The following is a 23,755-nucleotide window of genomic DNA, read 5'->3' as shown; positions in this document are numbered from 1 at the left end:
TCAACGCTGCTGTCTATTTTCTCCCCGTCAGACATCGACCCGGTGAGCGTGATCCCTGTGGAACCTCAGGAAGTCATGCTCGGCGAGAAGGTGGAGTGGCAATGTAAGACCAAAGCCTCTGCCACCCACACTGTCCAGTGGAAAAAGGTGAGCTGTCCTGCTTTTATAGGAATGTGGAAAGACAGTAAAGCGCTGATCTTGTCTTTCTGCAAAATCCCAACCGTTAGCAAACTCATCAATCTTACATTAATAGCTATGGCTGGTTTTTGGACAAGGATTTTGATAATTTTTTCCCCTTGAGATTTGTATTTGCAGTTTGTAATTCTGCTTCCACTATGATGGATGTTGGAAAAACACTACATTTATTCATTTGATAAGATAAAATGTGCCAAAACCTTTAAAAACAGCTGTGGTTCTGCTACTCAAGCTGCAGTTCAAGTACAGCAAGTCGACTTATAAATAACTAACAAGAAGGCCAAATACATATAGTAATATTTCACAGCATTGGTTGACCTTAAATGAATCAGACTTCAGGTTAAATCAGTGAACCTCTTTGCACTTTATATGCTAAATGCTCTGCTGATATGGGTGTTTAAATTATCCAGTCTTCTCCTGAGGAAACAAATGAGTCAACTAAAAACAGAAACAATCATTGCATCTCTGAGTTGTCGGAACAGCCTTTGCCAAGTATAAAAATAACACGCAATATATACTACACTTGAGAACAAAATAACACGTCAATAAACTATTACATATAAAATATATTTAATGAAAGGTTGAGACGCATTTCCTCCCATAAATATCCCTTGTTTTATAAAGTTCTTTTTATTTCTGTTTGATCACGGTTTAAATAATATAAGGCAAACTTTAAAGATGAGGTTAAATTGTAGACGTGCAAGAATAATATATATGACAATTCAGTGTTGTCTGTGTGTGCAAAAACAAATATATAGTCAAGTTGGAGCCACAAACCTCTTTTTTGTGTTGCTCAAGATGAATTTTCTTCAGTTAACCTGCCAAATAAAAAATGATTTGTTCCCTCTTATACAATATGCTAATAGAGGTGTTTTTGGTATTCATCACTTATCCTCCACCTGATGAACACAGTGTTCCTCTGGTGTCGGATCTTGTCTTCTTGCGTTCTGTGTATCTGTTGTTTTGTCTCTTGGCTGTCTCTAACTGCTGGTCGGGAACATTTTTGCTCCTCCTCAAAGGGATTCCTATGAGAAGAAGCTGGGAGAAATTGCAAAAAGACGCACTCATCTTAGAGAGATGACTTGGACTTTTTTATCACCATATGTACACATTACTTGGAACTACGTGTGTGAAGGTTCCATTTCTTCTTTCCCACCATAGCTGCAACTCTGAGAAAGATATTTGCATTGTTGTTTTCCTCTCCTACTCACACAGGGAGCATAAAAATTGTGTTCATTTCTGTATCTGTGTGTGTTTCTTCCCACAGGGCTCTGAAGTGCTCTCGCAGGACGGCACGCTGTCTATAGACGGTGTATCCTATGATAAAGCTGGGGAGTACATGTGTGTCGGAGCTGTGCCGTCTGTGCCAGGACTGACGGCCCAGACCAGCATCAGCCTCACTGTCAAAGGTAACAAACACACTTATCGACCGATGCAGCACATTCATCAACAGACACACACACAGGCACACACACACATACACACACACACACACACACAAGCAGAGCTGACCTAACCAGTAAATCTGTGTTTGGACAAGACTTCAGGCAAGGTTTCAAATCATATCAGCATCTTTATTGTTATGCTTTCATGCACACACTCGTGCATTGCATTATTTAACACACACACACACACACACACACACACACACACACACACACACACACACACACACACACACACAGAATGACAAACAATGGTAGGTCTTAGGTGGGGCAGGATATTTTTTTAGGGGAAGGAGGTTGTTAAGATCATGTTTGCCAGTGAAGGTTTGGCTTCCTGCTCGCTCACTAATTTATTTTCCATATGGGATGGAACCATAACTGTAGCTTCAAACGTTTTGAAAAAGAGATATGCGGGAGGTGAATAAATTGTTTTCTTTTAATACTAACATAAAAAATTAAAGTGTTTTTAAATTTTCAGATCTCGTAAATGCATTGTCATCTGACTTAAAGTCAAAATGTGTAAGTGAAAGGTCAATTCATCAAAAGCACAAGCATTAGCAGACTTACCACTGTGGCTTTTTGTTAATAGTTTAAAGAAAATAATAATTGATATAAAACTTAATTTGTGTCTTGCGTTCAGCCTTGAATGTCTTGGACTCTGTTGCATTGTTTCTTTAAACTCTTTAGGCTGTGGGGGGACAAAAAAATTAAAAGACAAATTTCATGTAAATACATCAGTCTGAACAGTTTAAGTCAATAAGATCAAGTTATTCGGACCACAGTCTGTTCAGTAAACTCTTTTAAAACAGCAGGAGGAGTTATGTTTTGAATTCTCTGCTTCCAGGAAAGCCGATGATTGAGACTCCAGCTGTTGCACAGGTTGGAAAGGAAGGAGACATGGTGACTCTGAAATGCTCTGCCTTTGCCTCTCCATCCCCTCAATTCTCCTGGAAGCCTCCTGGTAAAGAGGTATGGATGCAAAAGCCCATTCAAGACGAGCAGAGATAAATATACAGCACGCTATTATCCGATCTATTTCCTGTCCTGGTGTGCATTTTACAGGAATCAAAATGGAAACATGTAATTGATACTGTCCAAGGGGGGATTGCACAAATAACACAGGGGAAAAAAAGTTGATGCATTCTAAACAAACAGACCAATCACCATTATTTTTCATCTTGGCCAAGTTTGACAGCATTTATTGATCAAAGAAAAGAAATCCCATAATAATCAGTTTAAATTCGTAAACAACAAGAATTCTGACTGTTTTGCTTTTCTAGGAAAATATATTATACTATTGTACTGCAATTTATTTACTGCAAATGGGCATTTTGTAGCGTCACAAACAATAATGTTTGTAGACCTAAAGCGTGCAATGTGTTAACAGAGGTAATCATTCTACCCAATTTAATACATACAGAAAGTGAATAATGAGGGTATTTCTAAAAAATGCATTCCATATCTTTTTGTCGTCCTTCCTCTTCCAGTCAGTAGATATTGAAGGCAACAAGTTTGTGAGCACCGTGACCCTACGAGCCACTCCAGAGGTCATGAAGAACGGAGTGACCTGCGAGGTCTCCAATGCGCACGGAAAAGATAACACGACCATTTCGGTATCTCTCAAAAGAGGTCAGTGTGCGGCGCTGATGACAGCAGCGATGCGTCTTTATCTCCCTCCGTCTCCTGAATGTTTTCTTCAAGCCAGGCTTTTTGATGTTGAGTTAATTCAGAAGGGTGTTTCCGTTACCACTGTAAAAATGTAGCTTTTGGCAGAGTGAGCTGGAAACAGGTGAAACGGGTTGATGCTGAAACTTCTACTTCCTGTTTTTAGGTTCATACGTTGCTGTTGATTAGACAGTACTGAAGGCCAGGAGTGTCAAACTCATTTTCAGCATCATGACTGTCCTCCAAAGGGCCAGATGTAACTTATAAATGTTACTAAATGTAACTCAATATACTGTAAAATAAATGATACTACTTCTTAATGTTAAATAACTCTGACTTTATTACTTAGTAAAGTTATAAAGAAAAATAACATCAAACACAAGTCAGAACATTAACTTTGTTCAAAACAATGTTTTTGTCAATGTTAGAATGGGCTTATTCACTGAATTGTGGGAAATGTAGTTTTTGGTCCAAGCACACTTTTATTTTTAGACACATTTTATGCTTTCGCGGGGCCACAACAAATGATGCAGCGGGCCACATTTGGCCCCCGGGCCTTGAGTTTGACACATGTGCTGTAGGTGCTTCTAATTTCCTTAATTACACCTTATGGCTCCTTACTATGTTAAAATCACATTTTGTGAACCTCTAGCCAGGAAATCCTTTGAATTCAGTCTTGCTGCAACAGTTGTCCTAACGGACTGGTGCTGCTGATCTGCAAACTGAAACCTTTTTTTTTTTTTTGTTCCTCTCTCCCTTGCAGCGGTTGACAACTCGGCCGACAGAGGTAGAGCCTTCTCCCTTCTCCTCCTCCTCTCCCCCCTCCTTATCTCAGGACTCTTTATTGTACAGACCCTGTAATTTAGAAATCCCCCCCTCCACCCATCACTTCTTGCCCTCACCCCTCCATTTATTACACACCTACACACACACACACACACGCACACACAAACACACACACACACACACACAAAAAAAACACACACACACACACACGCACACACACACACACACACACACACACACACACACACACACACACACACACACACTCCCTCTGCTGTAATGTAATGTATATTTGCCCTCTTGCTACCGAACACTGTGGATATTGTATATTGTTATTCTTCTTCTCTTGTCACCTTTGTATGATGTCTGTCCTTATATTTTGTGGATGCTACTACAACTTTTTTGTGGCCCCTTGGGGACAATAAAGGATTCTATTCTATTCTATTCTTCCTTTCCTCACTTTGTTTCTTCACCGTGTCTGTTTTTTGGTCACTTCTTTCTTCCGACTGCCTTCTTGTTTCCCACATTTCCTTTCTGCCGTTTCCTCTCGCCGGAGTGCTGTGTGTAGGATCTTGTAACCTCAGCTTATGTGTGCGTATGCTCTAAGCGATGCTTGCATTGTGGTTGTTGCTTTGCTGTGTTATTGGACTGAGAAACTCTCTTTCTCTCAAAGTGCTGCTCTCTGGAAACCCTGTGCTTAAGTCAGGTCTGTATCGCTAACCCACTTAACATGTGTATGGCGTTCATCTAGAACTGTAAGTCACTGTGTGTGTATTGATGTCTGTGTCCGCACACAGGTGAACGTATTTGTGTTTACAAGAGATAATGTGTTTGTGTGTCTGGACCTGTATTACTGGAGCTGAGAGGACTTCACATTTGGATCAACCTGTTTTAAATGTTTTTGAAACCTAAACCTTTGATTTTAGGTTTCAATCGGTATCGTGTCCAAAGCAGTCGACATAGTTTCTATTTCTTTTTTAAAACAGAAACTTTTTTTTTTCTTGTCCTCTGATTTGCTGCAAATTTAGTTAGTTACTCAGTGCATTGATTTAGAAGCAGCCTCCTGTTCTCCAAATAATGCTTGAGGTATAAATTTAAAGAAATAGTTTTCAGCTGTGCCCCGCCAAGAAATAATCCATCAACTAATCCCGAATAATACCTTTAAATAAACAAATTTTTATTTTCATTTTTTTAAATTTAATTTAACTAATTAAACTACATTTCTTTTCTCAAAGGGTAACCAGCCATCCAATTAGAGCAAGGTATTCTTCATAGTCCAAATAAACTTATGTGTCCATATTGACACCCACAAACATACACACACACACACACACACACACACACACACACACACACACACACACACACACACACACACACACACACACACACACACACACACACACACACACACACATTCACAGTTATGAATAGTATCGGTTATGCAGGGTTACAGATTGTGGTGTCCTCACAAATACAGTAATACAAGTGTAGGTGTATGGGTCAGTATGTTCAGTGTTGTTTTCTGGCTCCGGTCAGCTGTCTAGCATCACCTGTACATATACAGGCCCCGATGTTATGGGTCCCATCATGTCATAGCATTCAAAAAGTTAGGCTAACCCCACATCCCACTCCCCGTCCCCTCTCCTCTCCAACCATCCATCTATTCGTCTAACCATACATCCATTCATCCATTGTCTTCATCCAAACCCACCCATCCCCACCCTTTCCCACTCTCCATCCTACCCACCCCCCATCCCTACTTCCCCTTGATACCCCAAAATAATTTCCCACCCGTGGTCTTCCTATTTTCCACTCCACGAATCAAACGCTCACACCACCTACACCTGTAATTACACCCCTCTCCCTTTCAAATCAAAAACTGCCCTCCGCCTCATCCACTGTGATCAATTCTTCACCCCCTACCCCGTGCCCCCCCCCCCCTCCAACCCATCCCACCCCATCCTCCGCCCTTCCTCCATCCCTCCCCCTCCATGTGTCCCTCCATCGCGGCGCTACAGCCGACAAGCAGCAGGGCGGATCCAGCGGCGTGGTGATAGCGGTGGTGGTGTGTGTTCTGTTGCTCCTGCTGCTGGTGGCCCTCATCTACTTCCTGAACAAGAAGAACAAGCTGCCCTGTGGCAAGAAGGACAAGAAGGAAGTGTGAGTAGAGATGACGAGAATGAAAGAGGGAAGGAATAAATACCAGAAGAAAACAGTCTCTGTGAAGTCTCGTATTTATCGCTCATGTCTAGATGAATGAAATCATTATTTCACCTGTCTGTGTTCTCCCTCCCTGCAGAGCCAGGGGAGAAGTGAATAACGACATCGTGGTGGAAATGAAGACGGACAAGGCCAACGAAGAGGCCGGTCTCCTCAACAAGAGACCAGCCACAGAGCAGGTGAGACACTGATGACATCAAGATCACCATCCGACCCGACAGCTAACTTAACCTGAACGTCAGTTTACTCTTAAAGTCGTTTTAATGATCTCAATAGAAGGGTTACTTCTGTATCTATATGACTCATGATGCTGAAAACTAATAGTGAGCAGTGACGAATCAAGCATGTAATACATTCATCTTAAGTCTCGGTTACATTAATATTGCTCTCCATGTTTCTCTTTTTGTGTCTAACAGTGATGTAACAAAACAAAGGAAGGCACTGGCGGAGGGATGAAGGGATGGAAGACAGCAGTTCTGAACACAACAGGGCTAATTTTATTTTACACACTAGACTGAGGGGGACAACAAGTGGTGTCACCTGGAAATTGGTTTGTTTCGTGGACTTTCTGGAGGACCTTAGGGATGAAGTTGATTCCTTCTCCTTTTTTTTTTTTCTTTCTTTTAAGATTTTATTTTGACAGTTCTGCTTTATTTAGGTAGTAACAGCAACACAGACATAAAAGGCGGACAAACACACTGGGAGAATTTTTGTTTGTCGAGCTCAAAATGGAACAGAAAGTGTCATTAAGCCACTACGTTTGTGTTGAAGTGTGTTTCTGCATAAATGTCTGGTTCCTTCTTGGGAGTCTTGCACTTAATCCTGTGCTCTCCACTGGTTATATTGGGAAAGATAATCACAGACTTCCATTCAGTTTTATTCACTTCAGTAACAAGCGATGATTGACGCTCACACTTTTTTCTCCTGAAGCACACTACTGTAACATTTTTGCTCAAAGAGAAGCTCCTTTTGTTTCAGAGCAGTTGTTTTAATTGCATTTGTATGATGTTCATGTTTTTCCTTACCCTCCAATATACTCAATAGAAACAGCCCGACCATTGATAATGCCAGTCCTTTCTCTAAAAATAGCTCACGTTTGGCTAAAAAGCCAACAACCAGGCATTCTATGAGGTTGTATAAATTTGTTCTTGTCATTTCCTGCATACTTGTATATTATTTCAGTATGTTATTTTTTTGTGTTTTCTGTATAAATTCAAATACTGATCACCCTGTCTGTCAAACATTGGCTGTAGCGTGCATGTTGTTGAACCCAAAGAGTCATTGGTTTGCGATGCTGCCGGTCAGGCAGTGCAGTTACCTCCATGTTTTTCACAGCCTTTTCACAGTCCTTCAGAAATGACAACAAAAACGGGCCTTTCGGGGTCGGCGGTGCGGTAGTCACATGTTCAAATCACTGGCACAAGCTAGTTAGAGACAAGTAGGGAAGGAAAGGTATGGGAGGGACCAGGGTTGTCACTGGAGTGTATGATGTAATTTTTTTTTTCTTTTTACCAAATGGGAGAGTTTTGAGTGTTACAGCAAGAATGGTTTCTACGTATTGGTACGTAATATCACTTCTGTTCCTCCCTACACTGTCAGGCGGCCAGAGAGGGTTGACTGTGGGTTGATGTACCCTTTTACTTTTGTTGTACACTGGAACGAATAGCCTTGTTTTTTTGTTGTTGGTTTTTTTTTTTTTTTGTTGGTTTTTGATTTAATAAAAATGAGGTCAACTAAATCCACTCTCTTTGCCCACAAGGCTTCTTTTTTTTTATGTCTGTCTACTGATCTTGCCATGTTGACTGTTAGCAAACCTGTGGTGGCAGGGGAAGATAGATAAGTGAACTTGGAGCAACTGCTTTTTAATTTGATGTTTTATATAAAAAGTATTGTGATATAAAAGTTGTTTTTTGAGAGGGGTTCTTAATTTTGGAACTACTGACTTTTCAGTTTTACATGCTTTTACACTCGCTCTGGGAGAAGAGAAAAATGATTTTTTTTGTTTTTTTTGTTTAGGATTTCTAGGTTTTTTAATGAGATATTCTCACTGCTTTGCTTTCTTCTCTCTCTCTCTGTGCTGTATATTTTGTGGTACGCTGTTGTGACCTCTGTGGGTGTTGATGTATCTTCTTATTTTGTTCCAGTTGTGTAGACTTTATAATGAAGAAAACCAATCACAATCCTGAACTCTGTGTTTTTATTTCTTCCCATATTTGTCTCACACTACAGTATTTAAAAAACTGTTTCTGGGACTTGATTAGATCATTTTTACTGTTCATCATCATAAAAAGGTTTTTTTTATGGGAGCTTCTTCAGATACTGTCATTTTCAAGCAATTTTTCACGATATCTCTGAAATCTCAAGACTGGAAGTGAAGGCAGTGCCTATCTACTAATCGAATTCATCCATATATGTTTTCATACACGTTCTACAACTAATTCATTCCTTTCACTATGATAAAATATTATTATATGAACAATATGATTTAAATGTACTGTCCCGTGGATTGATTACATGATTTGTTGTTGCATAAAAGACAAATTAAGGACATTGATGTCTTGCATTGATAACTGCCGAGGGATCGGCTCAAAGCCAACTTCATGACGTAATCTGTCCCTACTCACTGTTGAAATTAATCCATCAGTCATGAGGAAGATACATGTGCCTTTGGGCAGAGATCGCTATCAGTGAGTGGCATTCTTAATAGCAGGAACAATCATACTTTAATATTTAAAATTAAATATGAAAACCAAATCATTAGGATAGAATAATCTTTTCTTACTTGTGGCTCTAACCCGTCCCCACTTTGCAGCCCAATGGCATGAACATACACAGGCTCTGCAGTATAATAATTGTCATTGCTCTGAGACCTCCCACCCCCACTCTGCCGGTTCTCCATTAGGAAATTAAAAGTCTCCCATCACTGTGACCTGGAGAAATCAATCTGCGTTCCGAATACAAAACAGCAAAGCCGGAAGCAAGCACTAACAACATATTGGCAGACAGGAGGAATTTATAGTAAATAGCATTGTCCTCCCCCGCTAGTGTGATAGAGCTGAAGATATACACTATGTTGGTATCTTCGTGAACTCCATCACATACTATTTCAGACATTTTTCCTATAAGGAAAATAAATCCCTCAGACACGCTGAATTAATATTTCCTCAGAGGGGGGTCCTCCAAACTGGGAGCAGTGTAGAGTCTGCTGGTGAGGTTACTGATTGGGTCCCTTCTGTCCAGCCGGCTGGGGGTTCCACCCTGCTATGTGTGGACCCAACTGTCATTAAACATTGGGAATTTTTGAACTGGTTAACAAAATAATAGAGATGAAGAACAAAACTACTACTACTACAACCGGCCTAGAGGTGAACTGTCACCTCAAAGCTGACGAGTGCCGCCCACAAATGTTTGGTGCACCTATAAGTTAGATATAGGGTAGAATTAAGTGTATGGCTATGGTTAGGATTATGGTTAGGTTTACTATTATACAGTAGTTAGGATCAGGATTATAGTTGGGGTTATCGACAACGCCGTACCTTGATTCTGTCCAACTGATGCCTGTGCACAAAGCTACAGCATCGCAGCATCACAAATGTCTATGCACTATGCAAATTAAGACGTCACCACTAAGCTGTGATTGGCTCAACTGTTCGCTGGAAAAAAGAATTCTCCACCAGGCCAGAGGGGGAGAGATGACAGCTGAAAGGGAAATCTCTACATTCAGACCTGCAGTGGTGACAGGCACTTTGCGTTACATGATCTTGTATGAAATGTGCTTTATACATAAAGTTGATTTGATTTGAATGAAATTCCTATGTAAGAAATATGGAATTTTGGGAGGATTTTTCAGAAAAATTACACTCAAAAGTAAATCTGGACAGATTTTGGCTATGTGCACTTTTAATTCTGTTCAGTAAGGTAACTTTTAAGTAACATTTCTTCTTCTCCTCCAATAACTTCAGTGTAGGAGTAGAAAACAACACATACCTTTCCAAGTCACTGTTTCCAATTTATTGACCTTAAGCTCTCAATAAAAACTCCAGTGACTCCCTCCTGCAGATGTACCATCATACGAGTTGAGTGACAAAGGCTGCATACATCCTCCAGTGCTGAGCAAAACCAGGTGAGTCATCCATGAAATGCCCGTACAATATTGAGTAAATTCCTTGACCTTCTCCTAGCATGTGGAATCATATGACTCCAATCTGTTGTTTATGAGTTATCTGAAAAAAATTCATAATGCAAGATCTGGATCTATTTTTCATTGTATACCTCAGTGGTAGCAAACCTTTATCCATGAAGTATAGTTTAATTGAAGTGCAGTGTGTGTTTCAGTGATGATACTGTAAAGCAGCAGCTGTTTAGCAATCAGCAACACACCGAAGTGTACTTCAGGAAAAAAGTCCTTTATTTACTGTCTAATTGAGATTAGATTGAGTTTCTCTTTCCTCTCTTAACAGTTTGTTATTTAAATGTCATTTGTTGCATTGGCTCCTTATCAAGTGTCTAGCCAGCTTTTTTTAAAACTAAATTTCTGGCTAATTCTGGCTTTTTTAACCATGTGTAATCATGATTTATGAAATTGTATTGGCCCCCTTCAAATTAACTGCGATAAACTTTAAAAAAAAAAAAAAAGTTTCAGACGGGTGAGGGGATTGAACCCACAACTTCCTGAACCATAAAGACCCAATGTCTAAGCAGCTTCTCTACCCACTGAGCTACTCAGACTGAATGCTCTAACAGGAGGGGGAACAGAACTGATTTCAGCAGCTCCTCCTCTTTCAGCCCTTCCACCAAGAGGCGCTATTGCAGACCAACATCAATCAGGTGAAGAAGATAAGTATTGATTAGTGAAGGTCTTTGCAGTCAGTTCAGAAACAGTAATGGGAACATTTATATTTGGAGTTGAAGGAGGAAGAAACCCAGAGATTTACATCACTTTTGGGTTGTTGTTTTTTTTACTTTCATCACTGGGGTGCATTCTGGGACAGGACCGACTGTAAGAAGAAACAATTCAGATGCAGTTCTAAAAACATTCCTGATCTGTAGATATCGTTGGTCATTAATTCACAGGTGAAAATAAGTGAAATTTAGTGATTGCATGAAAAAGAAGCTAAAGGGATTTGATCCAACAACCTTCTGATCCCCAGAGTAACGTCCCTACGAGCTGAGCTACGGCTCCTGTTGGGCCTTGACTCCTTGTCAAACACTAGACCGGTGAAAACCTTTTCCTGCAGGCGCCTCCTTCAGACGACTCTTCCTCTCTCTGGTCTTCATGACTCCTCAGCGCTGAAGATGGCTCAGTGGATAAAAGACGGCAACACGATGCGATGAGACATGGGTTCAAATCCTACCCTGGGCAGCAGGTAGGACAACAAACTGTGTGTGTGTGTGATGGGGTCAAACAAAAACCAAACAGGTTCAAAAACCAAACAACTGAAAAACAAACTTCAAACAAAAGCGATTTCCGTGCATTTCCGTTGCGAATTTCCGAATTTCACCCTGCGAATTTCCGAATTTCACCCTGCGAATTTCCGAATTTCACCCTGCGAATTTCTGAATTTCCACCGATTTCAACACATTGGACTTCGAGGGAATAAAGAACACAAAAGGTAAGTAAAACTAATTTTTTAATTGTGTGTGTTCTTTTTTATTTTATGTATAAATCAGGCCTTCTGTCTATATATGTATATATACATATATATATATACATTATATATATATATATATATATATATATATATATATATATATATATATATATATATATATATATATATATAAAAACTACAACTTTAAATTCTGCTTGAATCTGAATAATTGACTTGTCAGATTCAGAGCAGCTCTCTCATGAACATAAATGTTCTTTGTGGTTTGTTGTTCTTTTTTTCTCATCAGGATAAAACATTGTCTGTCTCCAGTCTGCCATCAGGTCAGCTGACTGATCACACATGAAGTCCTCGCCGCCGTTTGTCTCTTCTTCTGCTGTGGCGTCCGGCATTAAAATCTCTATAATCTCCGGTGTGTCGACGTGGCGGTGGCAGCGTCCTGAAGTCTCTGCCCTCTGAGCTGGGGATAAAACATCTATCGTAGGCTATCCATCTTAAAAGTCTTTCTTTCTCCAGTTTATATTTTTGTTTTCTCAATTAAACCACATTTTTAATGTCAACTGGCTGACTTTATCCACTCGCTCAATTATTTTCATTGTCTCTTCTCTGTTTCTTTCTCCCTCACTCATTTTTATACTTTTTCTTAATTTGTCACTTGAAAAGTTTAAGGCCACTGTCTTTACAATGAAATATTCCTTGAGTGTAGAGATCAAGAGCGTGCATTTGTGTGTTTTGCCGTTTCATGTTTGTGTAATCCTCCCATTTTAATGTGTTATTTCTCCAAAGAACAAGAGGATCAGTGGTTTTCAGTCAAACAATGAGGGGGGATTACTGTCATTCCTAACAGCGTCCTTCCCTTCCTTCCTCCTCCTCCCTTCTTCCTCTCGTGAGTTTTCCTGCTTCCCTACTGGGTTTAGGTAGAGTAGATTTAAACTGATGAAGCCATTTAGTGTCAGCCTACTGAGGGATGACAGCGGCTGTCTGTTCCCTCTGCCTGCTCAGTCCGGCTCTACTCGCTTGCACTTGGCTTGAATTCCAGTCAGCATACTGTACATTCCCAGAGAGGAATGGTCTATTCTTCATGCAGCACTGGTGAGATGGCTCCAGGTTTCCAGTTCTGTTGACAGCTTTCCTAACAATATGTTCCATCATCCTGCATAAACAGCACAGAGGACCCCCAAGAGAATTGGTACAATCATGGATGCAGAGACTCATTGAGTTTGGGTCAAGGGAGGAGGGAACAGTAAAGGATAATTGATTGACAGATAAATAGGAGTGAAAAGGTGAAAGGTGTAGGTGTGAGCTAGAAATGGATTTAAGAGCAGGATGAGTGGATCACATTTAAGATATACGGTATAGGAGGGATGTGTGTCAGGATGAGAGGAAATGAAAGTCGTGACGATAATGAAGGATGAACCAGAGGGCTCCTTGTTAAGATGTTGTAAATCTGCATCTCACTCCGGGCTTTACGCAAACACGGGCTCAAAAGCATAAAACCTGCAATAAAATGAAAAGAGGATTAAAAAAAAAGGAGGATGACAGCAGGGAGGGAATAAAAAGAGGGTTTGAAAAGAGATGGATAGTGATAAAGAACCAACAAACACTTGTATGACAAATGTGATTATCTGTCCCAGACCTATGGTTTAATATCCTGTGTGGCTTCAATGTGTTGACTGTTCAGGTGCAGAATGAGTGATAGAACAGAGGGATGGTACCCGACAGTGTGTGTGTGTGTGTGTGTGTGTGTGTGTGTGTGTGTGTGTGTGTGTGTGTGTGTGTGTGTGTGTGTGTGTGTGTGTGTGTGTGTGTGTGTGCGTTACTCCTGCCTGTCTGAGCCTCCTTTTATTTGCTGAAGCTCTGATAATGATCTCACAGCATGAAAGTTTGTTTCAACGATTGTATCTATTAAACAGAGTGAGGTCGATCCCCACTGCCGACGTTTTCAGAAAAAGCATCAATATTTTGTAGCTCGCTGCCTGTGTGGTGTTTGGACATTGATAAAACAGCTTGATGCGTCCTATTATTAAATGCTTAGGCATAATTCGCATTGTGCTGCAGGGAATGAAAAACATAAGCAACAGGCAAGCGCTGAATTTCCAGCTACATTTTAAAATGAATATATAAAAAAAAAAAGTAGAACAAGAAAAAAATGTGTGGACTTTGCCTGCATGAAGGAAAATATGATGGGAAATTGAATGCTGTGTTAGCGTGCATTACTTTCTCTGAGTTCATCCATCAACTGCTGTGGAATCTCAAAGGGTCAGTGGTCACATAAATTTTCTATGACATGCTGAGATTAACTCCAACCTACGACACAACCTTTACAAAAACATGGATGCAACTCTTTTCAACCAGAACTACTCAAACCCAAAACCCAAAAGGCAAAAACATTGACATGCCTGGGTCAAACTGAGGCCGAGCTTCCCTCTCAGAGAAGGGAGATGCAGCACCGGCTAACACGGCTGACCTCCCAAATGCTCATACAGTGAGACAGATGGAAAAATCATGGAGTCTGTTTGCTGTGACTGAATGGGGTTTGTATGGTTAGCAGCGTTCTGATAAAAGGTGTCGTTGTTGTATGTTGTACATTATCCTTATTGTCGATGATATCAGCCTTGGCAGCATCTCTACAATCAGCATATAGCCTCATTTGCTATATTGACTAGCATCAATTATGTCTTGTGTATAACACCGTACCACTCGATAGAGAGGAACTTGGATTGCCGCTGGGTATTTCACACACTATTCAATGTGCTTTAAAGCCTTGTAATGGTTGGAACACCTGAGACACCTGACAGGAAATGAGGAGAGAGAGAGAGGGTGGACGTGTGTCAAGGAGCCATGAGGGGTAAACCAGCCCACAGCCTCCACCTGGGGGAGCATTTTTAAAACGCAATCTGAACCACCGTGACTTCTGATTATAATGGGCATACAAACAAATCCTGGATATGACATAAAAGTCTGTCAGAGTGTTCCCTGCCTCATGCCCTCAGTTGGCTGGGATAGGTTCCAGCACCCGATGACCCGCGACAGCAGAAGAAGCGGGTTTGAAGATGGAATGAATGAATGAATGAATGAATGAATGATCTATCCAATTGTTTTTGTGCAAACCTACCTGAAAAGTTGGGTCGCTTTTAAAGAGGTAAGAGACTCACAAGAATTGCCCTACATGTGAAGGAGAAAAAGTAAAATAAAAATCTTACTTTTAAATATTCTGATAAACTGCCAAAAGGGTTCTTTCATAATGGATTGTGATAGAATACTGCATGTTGATGAATTTGTGTTTTGCACATAGTCACACACCAACGATGCTGGATTTACCGCCAAGGGCAAAGCAATCTCAGATAGACAGAGAGAGAGAGAAAGAGAGAGAGAGCGAGGGAGCGAGTGAGGATCAGAGAGGAAAATTAACGTTAAAAGAAGAGGAATGAGGGAGAAGCCCCGGAGGAGCCGAGGAGCAGCTGTTGAGTGCTACTCCTCAGAGAACTTCTGCACATGGAACCAACTCCTCCCACCGGCTAACATCACAGCACATCAGTTGCCTGAAGCATAAAAATCACGCACGCACATCCCTCCCATCTCGGGTGTGTAAGTATGTGCTAAACCACTGCTCTTCAAATGGCATACCGGCGATAGGGCTGTGCAGAGGTGCGTAGTGTAAGGAAATAGTAGCACATTCTTTACACTTGACCTTATTGCCCTCCTCTCGTTTCAAAAAACCACACTTTTAAACACACACCTACCTGAAGCCAAACATACAGAGAGGCAAGGAAAGTTTACATCATCCAACACTCAGGCTTCCGCTGCTCCGTTACTCTCCTTCATGTCATTGTGATCACATTTTCACACACACACTATGAAATATGCTGGCTTTAACTTGAACTTGTGGTCTTTAACAGAAATGGCAGCGGCAGTGAGAGGGACTTTCAAGAGCTGGCCAAGTAATTTTCCAACATATACTCTGTTGACTCACTAATGGAGCTTTGCCTTTATACCTCCTCATATCCTCCATTTGTACCTGTCCTGTGTGTTCACCCGCTCCCCGACTGTTATCGGTGTAAATGTGCGTGTTATTCGCTTGCTAAACAAGCTCGATGCACAAAACACCTCCTGTCATTTATTTCTACTCTTTTCCGTTTTACACCCCTTTGTATTCTCAATCTGTATTTTTGCAGCAGTCATTCGCCCCCGTGACCTTTAGTATTCACTTCACAGGGAAAAAAAACCCCTCCCTGCTATGTAGTAATGAGTGACTGCAAAGCCAGAGGTGTCTTGTCAAGCTGTGCTTGTGTGTCTACCTTTGTGTTGTGCACAAATATTTTCCATCAACTTGCACCGACTCTTTGTGTGCTTCAGCGAGGAGCCCTGGTATTTTTCTTCCTTACGTCCTTATCAGCTTATCAGACTTGCCCACTTGATTTGATGCTGGATCCGATGACATAACTCTGTTCAACCTCACACTCACGAGGAGGAAAAAAACTTGTGTGTGTATATAACAGAGAGGGCCAGAGAGAATGTGTTTTTTGATGTTTTGCAGGCACGGAACTACTGTAAGGACGTATTACTGTAAATTATTCATTTCCTAAACCCTCGTCTCTACGTTGCACTGCCAGTCTGTCTCTTGGAACCCTGTTAAGTCCATATAGGCATACACACAATAATCAATATGACACAATGTCATGCTGTACAGTAAATGCACAAAATAATATTTTTCATCCTCATCCTCACTGGGAGTCTTCACATCTGAATCCCTGCATCGAATTGCTTTTAAATACTTTCCCAGAATCTTAAGATGTCTGCTCCTTTAGTCTTAATCTGTATAATAAGAAAAGGGAGGATGTTTTTTCTGACCCACAGGCTGCAGAGTAAGAGGCAGCATGGGTGGGGATAAGAGGGGCAAGCATTCCTTACTAATTGCATGTGTTCTCCATCCCTCCCCATGCATGCATGTTATGGCTCTGTTTGTACTTCACGGGGCCAAATAGCTTGGATATTTGCCACCAAGACTTGCATTTGTGAAGTTGACCTTTGCAGCACGGGGGTAGATCCAGGGTGAGGTTTTGTGTTTCAAAGGTTGGTTGCTCTGCTACAGTAAGAATGAGGTCAGGGGTCACGTTGAGGAACATTTGTCCAACAGTAATTCTTCCTGACGCTGCACTCTTGAATGAGAAATGTGAAATGAGAAATGTGAAATAATTACATTTAATAAATGAATTAAAAAATGTGACTTTTTTTTAATACATATGTAATTTTATTATTTTAAAAATAGAAATATTTTAATATTTTTTTCACAATAATAATCTGCAGAGTTGCTGTCATAAATCTGTCATACATCTGTCTAAATTTTGCTACATTTGTCTCATACTTCCAAAAGAAGTGCAATGTTGGTTCAGTCTCTGCTCAGCTCATAAATGATTTTACATTTGCTGTTTCAATCCTCAGGGGCGAAAGATACTTTAAAAAGACCAATTTTCAAATAGGAAATATTTTTACTGCACAGGAAATGGTGCCTTCACCCTTGTGACGGTTTGTTTAAGTAAAAATACATAGAAGAGTATGACTGTAAGCAATGGCCAGCATCATGGTTGGACAGACACGGTTGCCACTTGAGAAAAGCAAAGCAAATAGTGGAGTCAGTATAATGGATATTTTAGTGCTCCAAAATGTATGTTGATATGATTATGTGCTTTATAAATAAAAGTTGATTGATTGATGGTTTATGATATAGACAATCAACAGGTAAAGCGTATGATTTGTCTGAGAGGTTCATATTTAGATTCCAATGATCCAGTAGAACAAGAAATAAAGAAAAAGTTTAGTTATTCATGCATTTCCTCTAATAAATAATTCGTATTTTATCAAGGTGACATCTTAAGAGCATTTTTAAACTGTGTATTTTGACATCAGGAAGCAGACATCAACATGTTAAAGATGTCCTTGTGCAATTATTCTTGAAAGTGCTTTTTTCTATTAGTTTGCTTTTCCTTCATCCTGAAAATAAGAAACAGGATTCCTTTTCCAACTTAAACAATATATTACCCCAAAATAGATATTTTCCCAATTTAAACCTGATCAAACCTGGGCTGATGACTGCCTTTATAAGGTCACACATCTGCTGACAATGACCACTATTTCACAGTCTTGTTTTAACCATAACCATTAAGTTATGCATTAAGTTCTTGTTCAGTATTAAAAATTCAATAAGATAGGATTTTTCCATTCAATATTCAATTACAGTCCGAAAAGAAAGAGAGAGTACCTGGAAAACAACACTCCAAACAGCACTAAAAGAAATACCAGCCTGACAGGAAACCTGGATAACATCCAACTCTGCTGGGAATGTGTCTGCAACACAATATTCTGACTTACTCTCCAACGTGACAACTCTACAGGAACGTGCCTTGAAGTTTGTAGTGCATCGCTGTAAAGCGACCACAAACCTTCCAGGGGATGGATGGAAAGCTTCAAGAAACGTCATGACATGGGGTGCTGAAAGACAGTGGGAGAAGTGCCAGCAGTAACAACACCACAGTCAACCACTGGATGAGAACAATCCTCCACATCCTGACCAGATGACATATACAAAATGTCTGGACGCTTTTTCTGAATGACTTATCTGATCATCACGTTGCCTCAAACATGGTAAGAGGAAAGCAGAAACCATCAAACATTGTAAGTCAACCAATAAGACACCGTCAGACAGCTGGACAAAAACCCCCATCATACTTGTAAGGTGTAATTTGCAGAAAGAAAGTTGTGTTTTGCAGAGATCATAGGCTCAATGCAGAGGGAGTGTCTAGCACTGTGATTTATTATTTATGTTTCTCAGGGGTGAAGCAGGAAACTTACTGTAGAAACTGACACAGATTGGATCGAGGCCGCTAGGAGAGCATAAACTATGATTAGCCAGCTGCTCACCTGACGTACATTTTGTTAACTCTCGGAAAGGTAACTGTCTGTGACATATTCAATATTCCTTTGAGGACATTTTCCTACAGGTGAGGAGATTCCAGGACGGCGAGCGCTCACCCATGCTGTAGATTCATTGATGAGTCACTGCTGAGCTCCCAGGGGTCCGTGAGGCTTACCCGTCATTACCAAGGCAACATCTCTTTCCGATTAAGGTTGTTTGTATACACGTTACAGCGCTAATGTACGAGTATGTTAAGGAAACGGAGAATACATGTCGCTTGTTCATTGAAGCGAGATGCTGTAAACAGAACACTGTGTGTGTGTGTGTGTGTGTGTGTGTGTGTGTGTGTGTGTGTGTGTGTGTGTGTGTGTGTGTGTGTGTGTGTGTGTGTGTGTGTGTGTGTGTGTGTGTGTGTGTGTGTGTGTGTGTGTGTGTGTGTGTGTGTGTGTGTGTGTGCAGGATCATTGGGTGCTAGTTTTCTCTCTTGTTGCGGTAAATTGTGCCTTCAGGTGAAGTTTCTTCCTCCTGCATTCCTCATACAAAAGCACACACATTTTCTCAATAGACATACGTTGATGCAGGAAACAACATGTTCTGGTATGTAGCAGGAACATTAACCGATCCACTGGGATTACAAACCAACCAGGCAACGAAAAATTCAGTGGGAAAAAAATAAAAAAGATGCCATGTATCCATGGCAACAGTACTGGCACACACTGTTTTCAGTGAAGTGTATGTTGATTGTGATAGAAGCCAAATGGATTCCCTGTGGGGTTTACCTCTTTGTAGCTCCAAACCCTTTTTCGGAAAGCAATTGCTGATATACGTGTGTGTGTGTGCGCGCGCGCGTGTATGTGTGTGTGTGTGTTTGTGCCCCCGTTCTGTAAAAATGCTTTTTGTATACCACAAATGTACCATCACCTCCAAGACTTCATTCCCACATGAATTGACAAAGGTAAATAGTGAGAGTATGGTAGAAATGTTGTTGTTTTTTTCGTCTGATGGTGCCATAGTGCATTTTGATCCCAAAGTCACTCATGCTGAAGACAAAAACCAGATTACTGCATAGACAGTGTTTTATAACAGACATGAACTGTCCGGCATTGAAAAAAACAAACAAACACATTTCACAGACAAGACAAATTGGACTACATTATTCAAATTTGGAACATCTTTCCTTTTTTATTTTTTGAGGATTGAACATAAATCTCGGCAGTACTGAAAGGCAACTCTCTTTATCAGACGGTTCTAAAAGTGACATTTGCGAGGGTGTTTTTGTGATTGTTTGTCCATATTGTGCTCTTACATACATTTGGTGCTGCCAGAATACATTTCATCTTCTAATATGCTGGCATTAATTTCTGGAAAACTTCAGGTTTTTCTCATTTTCTTTTCTCATTGCATTTTTAAACCTGTATCAAGAGGATCGGTGCAGCTTGTTGGCTATATTTCCATTATTAATGCAATGATTCAAGTGTGTAATGTTGTAATTATTGTTTCCATCTGATATATGTTGTGCACTCACGGCACTGCAATGCACTTTGCATCTGCATTTGCTAAACAGCTTGTGTCCGTTGCAGCACATTCTCATTCAAGTGCACGGCAATTTGAATATGAATACATAATGCCCCCCACCCACCCATCGCCATCTTTTGCCGTCTCAAACTCACACACACACAGCAGTCTGAGAACTGTTTGTGTGTTTATGTGTGAGTCAGAGGTGCATTATGCTGCTGGGTGAGCTAATGTACATGCTGGTTAGTGCTGGATGCAGTAGGAGAAAATCATGATAAAACAAAATTGGGGGGGTGGGGGTGGGGGTGGGGGGGCTGATGTCCACTGTGTTCATTATTCCATCAGCTTCTACATTATGACCATCCACATGCACTCCCACCAACACCCTCAACACAACCTTTTTTTTTTTTTTTAAATCGCTTATTCACTCACTTGCTGCCTCCTCTCAGAGATTCATGTCCTGCCTTTGCACACACATCACATCCCACACAGACACGCACAAATACCCACATGCACACACACCGCTGCCTCTCTGTGTGCTCTTGTAGCTATTAGCCTAGTATCATTAAAGCTCTTCAAGCTAATTATCTCCCCTGATGAGCCAGAGGTCTCAATGGGATGACAGGGTGAGATTTAGCATGATTGACTCGGCCTGTGCTATTCTCAATGAGCTATTAGCCTAGCGTTGTAGCAACCCACAAAGACACACACGTGCACCAGACTTCTGCTAATGCATGTCAGCCTCCCCCCATGAATTTTCATCCTTGTGAAGAGGGCCTGTCGCTTGATTGGATGAGGAATTGGATGATGCAGGGATGTGTGGATGCAGTGTGCACTTTCTCTGTGTTTTCAGTGTGTGTTCGTCACTTTTTCTCTCTCTCATGAGCCCAGGTGTGATGGGGGGAATGCTGAGAATGTAAGCCGCCAATGAGTGATGGCGACAGTTTGCCAGAGAAACAGTGCGATGGAGCGAGGTGGGAGAAGCGAGGGAGATGCCTCGAGTTTACTCTGCAGATATACTGTAGTACCAACCGCTGATAAGCACCACCACTCCCCAGAAAGACTTCCCCCTATAGATCATAGTTCATTTTCATTCCCCCACTAATCAATTTCTGGGAGTGTTTGAGTAATATATGATGCTATTTGTTTTCAGTGTGAGCCTTCAATACTCACCATAGTTATGAGAGTTAGAAGAGGGGGGGAGGAAGAAGGGAGGACATTTGGAAATTGGGAAATAATTTACTATATTTGGAAGCTAGGGAGTGGCAAAGGAAGGGAATGAACAATGGTTAACCATTAATAAAGGCATATAATAGCTAACTGAGCTCAAAGATCTCCAGTTCAATGCACAATCTGTCTTTGTGCAAGTTTGCCTGAAGGGTATAAACAACCAAAATTGGAGAGAATAAGAGAAGCTCAGTGGGAGTCAGACTGGTGTCTAGAATTTTCCTTCGCAAAAACATCCCTCTGACCACCAAGGTCACCTTATCTCTACAAATGCTGATTTGGTTGGTCCGTTAAAATCGAGTGGAGGTTTGGAAAAAGGTTTCTGACCTCTACGACCCAAAAAACATTTTGATTGTGTCTGCCTGGAGGGGAACAAACTTTCTTCTTGTTGAGACAATGTTGTTTTCTTACAGTTAGAAAGTGGATTCCCCCCCCCCCCCCCAAGTCCCAAGTGTTAACAATGCCGTTTAAAAGAAAACTAGTATCTATGTAGGTCCTCACGGGTTAATTACCTCACTGTACATTCATTGTCCTGTTATCTGTTACATCTCACGCATCTCCTTCCTACATGCTATTTAACCTCTCTAAATGGTTTGGACTCTTTCTATTTGAAGAGGAAATTAAAGGTTGAATTATCGTCAGAAATTACAAGGAAGAAATGGACTGTTGTGTGTACAGATCTACATAAGATAACCCATTTGATTTACCAGGTGGAATTCAGGGGGAGTTTACTGAGGAGTCGCTTCAGAATCCAAAGCAGAGTGACTAAAAAAAAATTAAACCACCATCATTGTGGGAAAACACACTTCATACTGCAAGAATAAAAACAATGCATATCACATTTGAGTTGGGTTCAGTATATAAAGAAATCAAGTAGGTATTTGGAAGGCTTTCTGCTTTTGCTTTCCGCCCTAAGGGAGTTTATTCTATCTACAAAAGCTACGAATTGCTGACATGGTAGCAATTGAACTAAACCGGTGTCAGTAATATTCCCCACAATTATCAACAATGGCTGTCTGACGTGGGGAGGAGAACAAAAACAAACAGCAGCTCTGGAAAGCCACACTAATTAATATCATGCTGCTTCCTAAAGTGACATCCCAGTTATCAAAGTCATTTCCTCAGTTTGAGTTGTGTCACCCACTGAGGTGGGGAGAAAAGGGAGAGAAACCCTGAGAACAGATGGTGGAGTTGCCCCTGTGCTCAGCTGCCTGGGTGATTATGGACACAGCTGTCAGTCAATTCTCATGGCAGTGTTAGTGTTAGTATTAGTATTAGTGTTAGTGTGTGCATATCGGTGCATTCAAATCTGATTTTGGTCGTGTCTGCCACGATAACTCCCCCATGTGTTGTCCAATTCCTTTGTACTCTGCATGTCTTAGTAATTTAACATTAGATCCGCGTGTTTATTGCTTTCACACTGCTTTAACATATTTTTAAGAACATGAAGGTGTCACGGGAACACACTGATCACAGTTCAGGTCACGTAAAACCCCTCAACGAATCTGAGGTCTGCGACCATGCAGCGTAAGTCAGGAGGCGTCAGACGTGAACGTGGCGCTTCTTTATTATGAGGTTATACTCCCATCTAGTGGTGAGTCACATTATTGACGCACGTCACTAATTAAGAATAAAAAAAAAAATCTATTTAAAAATACATTTTGTTTCTGTTATTAAAAATACATAAGTATGTTAAACTCGCTGTTGTTGTTGTTGTTTTGCTTTTCTTAAAAAATAACAATTTAAAATTCAACTCTGTTAAATAATTTGGCCATATTATTGAAATGATTTGACTAAGTATCTAGTCCAGGCCTGACATTCTCTCTCCTCTTATACAAATTTGGTGTCTTTCTTTTTTAAACATGTAGAAGGAAACAACTGATTGCTTTCATGTATAATTCATTATCACTGTCATTTGCACAGCAGCATATGGGGTATCATGATCGACTGAAAAATCATTGCTAATTAGCAGCTTATTATGACATTACTGACGCAAAGGAGGGAGAAAAACGGAGGGAGCACAGAGTAAAGGGTGTACTAAGATTTCTTAATAAAATATGATTTCTCAGAACACATTATTTTTGTTGTGGTGGTTTATTTTTAATATTTTAAAATTTGCATATATAGATATTTGTAATATTATATTTTTTCTGAAACTTGTCAAAATGTCACCCAGT

At 40.6% G+C, this 23,755-nt stretch overlaps 1 protein-coding gene across 2 annotated transcripts in view; it reads left to right on the top strand.

Moving 5' to 3' along the window:
- Window positions 1-8,494, top strand: part of bcam (basal cell adhesion molecule (Lutheran blood group)) — a 43,444-nt gene extending 34,950 nt beyond the window's left edge. The window contains exons 9-16 of one of the 2 annotated variants that reach the window (XM_068324478.1): window positions 32-147; window positions 1,463-1,604; window positions 2,485-2,609; window positions 3,128-3,269; window positions 4,069-4,092; window positions 6,113-6,254; window positions 6,394-6,493; window positions 6,731-8,494. In XM_068324478.1, coding sequence (XP_068180579.1) covers window positions 32-147; window positions 1,463-1,604; window positions 2,485-2,609; window positions 3,128-3,269; window positions 4,069-4,092; window positions 6,113-6,254; window positions 6,394-6,493; window positions 6,731-6,733 — 794 coding nt within the window. In that variant the 3' untranslated portion in view covers window positions 6,734-8,494. Of the gene's footprint in view, window positions 1-31; window positions 148-1,462; window positions 1,605-2,484; window positions 2,610-3,127; window positions 3,270-4,068; window positions 4,093-4,764; window positions 5,941-6,112; window positions 6,255-6,393; window positions 6,494-6,730 lie in introns of those variants that run through there. The other variant, XM_068324479.1, reaches the window with a different exon arrangement.
- Window positions 8,495-23,755: the final 15,261 nt, after the last annotated feature.

This window comes from Antennarius striatus, chromosome 9 (genome assembly GCF_040054535.1).
Source record: "Antennarius striatus isolate MH-2024 chromosome 9, ASM4005453v1, whole genome shotgun sequence".
NCBI lineage: Eukaryota > Metazoa > Chordata > Actinopteri > Lophiiformes > Antennariidae > Antennarius > Antennarius striatus.
The sequence above is the reverse complement of the archived record's forward strand: the minus strand, read 5'-3'. Positions and strand labels throughout refer to the sequence as shown.